Below are 7473 nucleotides of genomic sequence, written 5' to 3' on the forward strand. Positions count from 1 at the left end.
CCCCCCCCCCCCCCAAATAGTTGATGATTTCAATACCACATTCTCATACAGAGAAGCAATTCAGCAAAGACATTATAGAATTAACAAATAAAATAGATTTAATGGACAGCTATATTACATTCTATTCAACAACTTCAAAATACACAATCTTTTCATAAGATCATAGGGTACTTTCCAATATGATCATATTTTAGTTCAAGCCTTAACAAGTATAAAACCCTGAGATTACTTTTACATCTTATCATACTGAAATGAATTAGCAATGAGCAGAAAAGGAAACTGTACTAACATTTGGGCATTGAACACTATATGTTTTGAATGACCAAAAAGTCATTGAGAAAAATCACAGTAGAAATTACAAAATTACTAGAATTAAGGGCCATTTGAAAAGCAGGGAGGCTGGGGAGATAGCTCGAGTGGTTAAAAGCACTGACTGCTCTTCCAAAGAACCCAGGTTCAATTCCCAGCACCCAGTGGCAGCTCACAGATGTCTGTAACCCCAGTTTCAGGGGATCCAATACCCTCACACAGACATATATGCAGCACATGTGAAAATAAACAGATAAATACAAATTGAAAACAGGATTAGTCATATATATATATATATATATAACATGAAAGATTGACACACACACACTAAAATTGAAGAATCTGATTTATAAATGGGCAAATTAATTGAATGGGAAGTTCTCTAAACAAAGAAATGAAGCGCCCTCCCCCCAATAGAAGACATGGAAATCCTGCATATCATAGGTTGTGTGGGGTGGCATGTGGTCGGTTAATCTCTACACTCAGGAGGCAGAAGCAGGCTGATCTCTGTGAGTATTATATAGTACTATATAATAAAGGAGAGAACCTGTCTCAAAAATAAACAGCATGCCTTTAGGCATTAGGGAAATGCTAGTCAATACCACGGTGAGATTCTGTCCTTCCTGGATCAGAATGGCTATCATCAAGAAAACAGGACAGAATTAAATGCTGGTGAGGATGTGGGAGGAAGAACCCTCAAACACTGGTGCTGTGAATGTAAATTAGAATAGCACCTACAGAAACCAACAGGGGTTTCCCTCCAAGACAGAAAGTAGAACTGTCATATATTCCAGCTGTCCTGTTCCTGGGTATAGTCTCCAAAGGGTTAAAGCCAGCATACAATAGATGTACACCCATGTTCATCACAGCACTGTTGACAACAGCCCAGCTACAGAATCAGCCGGGGAACACATAAATGGATGAATGGATAAAGAACATGGGCAGAACAGAAACAACAAAAGTGTTATTTAGCCATAAAGAATAAAATCATGACATCTTCAGGAAAATAGATAGAACTGGAGATGATTGTGTTACACAAAATAAGCCAGATGGACATGGTAACACACATGGGGTCAGAGGCAGAAGGATTCAGAGTTCAAGGCTAGTCTGGGCTACAAGCAAAATGAAATAACGGAAGCTCAGAGAGACCTGCCTCACTTGTTTTCTCTCACATATGTGACATGTGGGAAGAGTTCAGATAAACATGGAGAGGCAGAGAGTGAGTATAATCAAAGTGTCTTATATGCATGAAGATGTCACAATTTATCATTACAGTTAAAATATACTAATACCAGGTTTTTAAAGGGGCTTAAAATATCTGCACATGTCATTAGTACACAAAGGAGAAGAATTATGCTTAATATTTTTAGAATGTAAACACTTCACATAGACTGGGGAGTGCAATAGTCAGGGAGCCTCCAAGATAGAAATGTACAGAGAAATAGAGCAACTTGTGGGAGTCCAGACATGTACTAGAGTGACATTATGAGCCCAGCTTGTTTTATGTACGGTTTTGGAGGGCTTAGTGCCTAAAAAAAAAGAAAGAAGAAAACTAATTTGCCTGAGATTAAATTGAAAATTAATGAACTACTTTCTTTGGTGTGGTGTTGAGCGCACAGCATTAAGGTCCTTCCGCCCACAGACCTCCAATGAGAAATATGCTTAAAACAAAACAAAACAAAATGAAACTGTCCTTCCATCCAGACCAGAAAGCTGGGTACTGGAAATGATTAACAGCCTGGCGATCTGCAGTATCTGTTTGGCCAGGCCATGTCAAGCTCCCACAACCAGGACCAGAAATACCTAATGGACTAAATTACCCCTAATAGACTCAATGACCCTCACATTATCTATATAGCTAGAGATTCCCACAAACTCCCACATTCCGGACCAGAGATGACTTCTAACCTTAATGACTTCTATGCTGTCTATATGATTGAGACCAGGCCAGAGCTTAAGCTAGTAGCTTATCTCTAGAGCTCATCTTGGAAGAAAAGACAGGCACGTTGAGTGGAGTTTCCAGGTAATTACAGTTCCTTCTGCACCTGGGTTAGTGTCACACCAGGAAACTTCCCCAAATAATAGGTGGAGAATAAGCCACCTGGTATGTGTTTCGAGGTTTGCTCCACTTCCTGGATCCTATAGGCTCCCCCGAGTGCGGGAGATTTAAGACAGCCTAGTATTGATTTTTGTGGTATGGTCATTTGCATGTCTACAAAGAAAAAGAGTGTGTGGGACAAAAAGAAATATAAAATGTTTAGTTTGAAAAGGAAAAGAGCACCAGGAAATTGAATGTTCAAGCCGAGGCTAGTACTGAAAGAGTTAGGGAGATTGGGAAAAGCCCAATCTGCTTAGGAGTAAGAGAAGCATACCCTTGGGGAAAGACCCCCAACCAGTTAAGCTCCCAACCTGTAAAGAAAAAAAGCCTAAGTTTTTTTTTTCTCTTTAAAAGCAACAACAAGATGAAAGTGTGGTGAAACAATTACTAGTTAAATTGGTTGCCAGTCTTGTGTGGAAGATAGTTTGGGAGATGTTTCCAAAATCTAAGTCTCTTCCAAAAGCCAAAGACCTTGGCAGGCAGGAAGAGCGAATGTGATAACTTGAAGGATGGTACAAGCTACCCAGAAAATGCTGATTTAGGGCAAATGTTGCAGTTCTAGCTCAGTATTTGCTCTTGTTCTGGCCTAAGCTGATAATAGGAGGCGTACATTCAAATCTTTTAGCACATCATGTCTTCTACTGTCTCCTACTGGATTTCCCCCACATTTTATTTTCTTTTGAAAATTTAATTCAACTATAATCACATCACCTCCTCCCTTCCTCCAATCCCTCCTATGCCTCCTCCCAACGCCTCAAATCTGTGGTCTCTTTTTCTTTTATCATTACATACATGTATGTGTATGAATGAGTACATATATGGAAAAATTGAGCTTGGAGTAGACACTATCAGAATAGATAACTTCCTGTTAGGAGACCATAAATATGCTGAGAGTATGAATCCACTTCGAGTCCAGACTTTTGAGGTAAGAAGAGACGTACATTTTATCTGGATCTTGAGGTCAAAAGACACAGCTTTAATCTGGGCTACACCTTCGGTTGGAAGCCCATATGACACGGAAAAGGGAAGTTTTGCTCTTTCCAAGTGTCCTCACCTTGCTAGCACATCCACTCCTTCACTCGCTTTGGAGCCTACTTTTTTGGGATTCTAGTGTCTACTGAAGTCCCGCCTTGTGGACTGAGCAACTACTGGATTCTATTCATAGCCAGCCCTTTAAGACATTCCAATAAATCCCTTGTGTGTGTGTGTGTGTGTGTGTGTGTGTGTGTCCGTTCCTTCACTACGGTGGCTCGGGAACAACTGTACTGTGGGAATGGTCCCCAAAACCTGTAGAGGAAATGAAGATGAGAACTGTCGACATAGGGAAGAGCTTGTGGTATAATTATAAATCCTGGAACTGGGAGTGAGCCCACCAGCAAGTTGTTGAAGGCAACACTTTGAATAGCACTGACCCAGATGTTTACCTGGTGTCCTACTCCGGTAAGGGAGAACTAGATTCCTAAGATAAGTGAACCTTTCCCATGTGTAAACACTGCCCCCTGGCTGCAAAGAACTGTGGCGGTGCCTGGAGAGTCATATCTGCAAATGGACTGCATTTCCTTTCAAATGCTTCACACAGGCAACGTACACCAGCCAACATGGCAGGTTTCTGTTTACAAAGGCAACTGAGAAATCTCACTGGGATGCTGAACAATTTCATTTCAAAGGACTTAACTAATTAAATTCAGAAAAAAAAAATTATTGCTGAAGCCAAATAGGCAGTGTACACCTTTGATCCCAGTATTCTGGAGCAGAGGCAGGTGGATCTCTGAATTCAAAGTCAGCCTGATCTACAGAGTGAGTTCTAAGACAAGCTACACAGAGAAACTCTGTTTGAATGAAGCAAAAAATTATTGCTGCTTAGATGATGCACGCATGTATGTATTTCAATGACATTGAATGTAGACTTCCTATCAGCAAAAATTGCTCTAAATTTGATGATGGTTAAAGAACAACCCCAAAATTCCAGTTCAATCACCAGTCTTTACAAAGTATCTATTTGAACAAGCCACAGATAAACTTGATATTTGATACTTAAGTCATAAAACTCTCTAAGATGTACTATTGACAAATACATCTTAGATATAACATGAGGAGACTGAAAAATTGAAGGCATCCAGGGATTTCCAGTCATACCTTTCCCCCTACTAAGCCTAGGTTAATCTTGAGGTAAAAATTTGTCTTTGCAGGTTCCTTAAGAGTCAATCAAGCTACCGGATGACAGAACCTGCTGGTGATCTTGAAGAAGAATAAGGAACTTAACGGCGGTAATTGCTTCTTCCACACAATCAAGAGCCAGGATGAAGATGTTTTGCTTTGTTTTGTGTTGTTTTGTTTCGGCTTTTGTTTGTTTTTTAAGGCACCTTCCAAACATGGGCTAATAGCAAGGCATGGAGATGTAGGCTTGCATCAAAGCCAGTCAGGGAACCAAACATAGGCTGTTCTCAAAAGGAAAAGTAAAAAAGAAACCTAGGATTTTGTTCAATGATGGACGCTGTGTCTTGTATATACATGACCTGTGCTCAGAAAACATTGACTCATGGTCCAAAAAGAACTATCATTCTTAAAATCTTGGAGGGGGCAAGATCTCTAGAGTTCATGCTGGTCTCAAATTTTCAAGCCTTTCAAGGCGTTTTAGCCTTTCAAGTGTTGCAAAAGTACATGTGTGTACATGCTTGTCCTTATGCAGTCTCTCGGTAGGATCTACTTGAGAATGAATTTCAAAATATCACTTATTTTTTATTAAAACATTTTCTTGCACATACAAAAACAACATGAGCTGAGGGGGCTGTCCACTGATGTAGCATTTGCCTGGCATGTATGACGCCCTGAGTTCTACCTCCACCATTTTATAATCTTACCACTGGATAGGTGGAGGGAGAGAGGACCAGAAGTTGAATGTCACCCTCATTCACAATAGGATCTTTCCACTGGGGTCATAGAGATTGCTCTCCAAATAGAGAAAAGCTGAACACTTTCCACTATGGTCACATTCACAACATCACACATTTTAGGTTCATATCCAGGAGGAAGCTTCAGTGCATCCAAGGTGAAATAGATGGAGTATTCTATCATTCCATGTCTTTCCTCCAGGGATGTAATATAGACCTAAAAACACACATGAGAGAAAAGTTTATCAAGCATAATCTTCACATGGAGGCTCTGGCCCTCCTCGTTCTGGCCCTCTTCACTCTGGCTCTAACCAGCAGACTGCTGCCCCGTCCCATCACTGGTTCCCATCCTGTCTGGAACATTCTCAATACCTCAATACCTGTGTAAGCCACCCCACGTGCCTGAATCCTACTTGACTCCAATGGGAAGAAAATTTCTTGGAATGTACTCTATAACTCTAAATACTAACCACAGTGGCCATTAACTTCCTAGAATGCAGATTAAGAGGTCAGGAAGAATTGATGGAGGAAGGATGGGGAAGAGGACTTTCGCCTGTCACATCCCAAGATTGTGTGTGTGTGTGTGTGTGTGTGTGTGTGTGTGTGCGTGCGTGCGTGAGAGAGAGAGAGAGAGAGTGAGAGAGAGAGAGAAAATATGAATATTCCAGAGAGAGAGAGAGAGAGAGAATATGAATATTCAGGTATTCAGGTGTTTACCAACTAGACTTCACTGGCTGGTCAGCAAACCCCACGGATCTTCCTACCTGTGCCCACAGCCCTGGGATTGCAAGTGTATGCTCCATGCCAGTGTTTTTAAGTAGGTGTTAGGGATCAAACTCAGGTCCTCAGGACTGCACAGGGTGCATTTCATTGGCTGAACCATCCCTTCAGCACCCTACACATGATCTCTGCATCACTGTTGAAACCCAGTGGTCAGTCTCCAGTATCTAAACAATAGCAAGCTAGAATTGGGGAGCTCTGACTTCCCAGTCTTCTACAATATACTCCCCTCCTTTCTTCACAACCAGTTTTAGTAGGGTAATTGTTTTCCTTCTGAAGAGCTGAGATTAATAATGTGCCAACAAGAAAATAAACTTTGGGGTTGGAGAGATGGCTCAGTGATTAAGGGCACTGACTCTTCTTCCAGAGGTCCTGAGTTCAAATCCCAGCAACCACATGGTGGCTCACAACCATCTGTAATGGGATCTGATGCCCTCTTCTAGTGTACATGAAGACAGGGACAGTGTACTCATATACATAAAATAAATAAATCTTTAAAAAAAAGAAAATAAACTTTGTAACTAGGAGATAACTTTCAAGTATATCTTGTGTATTATCTCCAAACTATTTCCTTTGGAAAGTCTTGCTACTTCTGTAAGAAAACAGGCTTCTTGGGCTGGAGAGATGGCTCAGTGGTTAAGACCACTGACTGCTCTTCCAGAGGTCCTGAGTTCAAATCCCAGCAACCACATGGTGGCTCACAACCATCTGTAATGAGATCTGATGCCCTCTTCTGGTGTGTCTGAAGATAGCTACAGAGTACTTATATATCATAAATAAATCTTTTTTTTTTTAAAGAAGAGGGCCTTCCTGTAAATGACTGAGCTTGGCTGCCATTGGTCAGCTCAGGGATGACGTCACATTTTCCCTTCTTTGGCGCAACAATGCCCACCAGCACTGAAAAGGCTGGGCCCTGGCTGAGGCACACACAGAGGGAACATTTCACCCCATGGAGGACACCATCTAGATTGCTCCTGTAGTGAAGACCAATCTCTGCTATCTAAATCAGCAGGATCGGAGTTCGTGCTTCTATAAACATGGGGAAAGACAGCATAGTAAGACCGAAAGTGAACGTCTCTCCATATGTCCATTTTATGATGGACTTCAGAAATCAAATGAGGGAACAACAGCCAAACACCGAGTATGACTTTACGGAATTTTCTAGACAATGTTCTGAAAAATGGAAGACCATCTCGAAGAAGGAAAAAAAGAAGTATGAAGCCCGGGCCAAGCGCGACAAAGATCGGTACCAACGTGAAATGAGAAACTACACCGGCCCGAGAAGGGAGAGAAGAAGGAGGGATGTGAATGCACCGCGGAAGCCCCCATCCTCGTTCCTGCTCTTCTCCCAGGACCATTTTGACGAGATAAAAGAACAACACCCGAACTGGACTG

At 41.5% G+C, this 7473-nt stretch overlaps 1 protein-coding gene across 1 annotated transcript; it reads left to right on the forward strand.

The window, feature by feature from the left end:
- Window positions 1–7115: 7115 nt before the first annotated feature.
- Window positions 7116–7469, forward strand: LOC116889042 (high mobility group protein B4-like; the record flags this gene model as incomplete). Its single annotated transcript, XM_032890236.1, has 1 exon — window positions 7116–7469. A coding segment is annotated over exon 1 (354 nt), but the record flags the coding sequence as incomplete, so codon positions are not given.
- Between the last annotated feature and the right edge of the window lie 4 nt (window positions 7470–7473).

This window comes from Rattus rattus, chromosome X, assembly GCF_011064425.1.
Source record: "Rattus rattus isolate New Zealand chromosome X, Rrattus_CSIRO_v1, whole genome shotgun sequence".
Classification (NCBI taxonomy): Eukaryota; Metazoa; Chordata; class Mammalia; order Rodentia; family Muridae; genus Rattus; species Rattus rattus.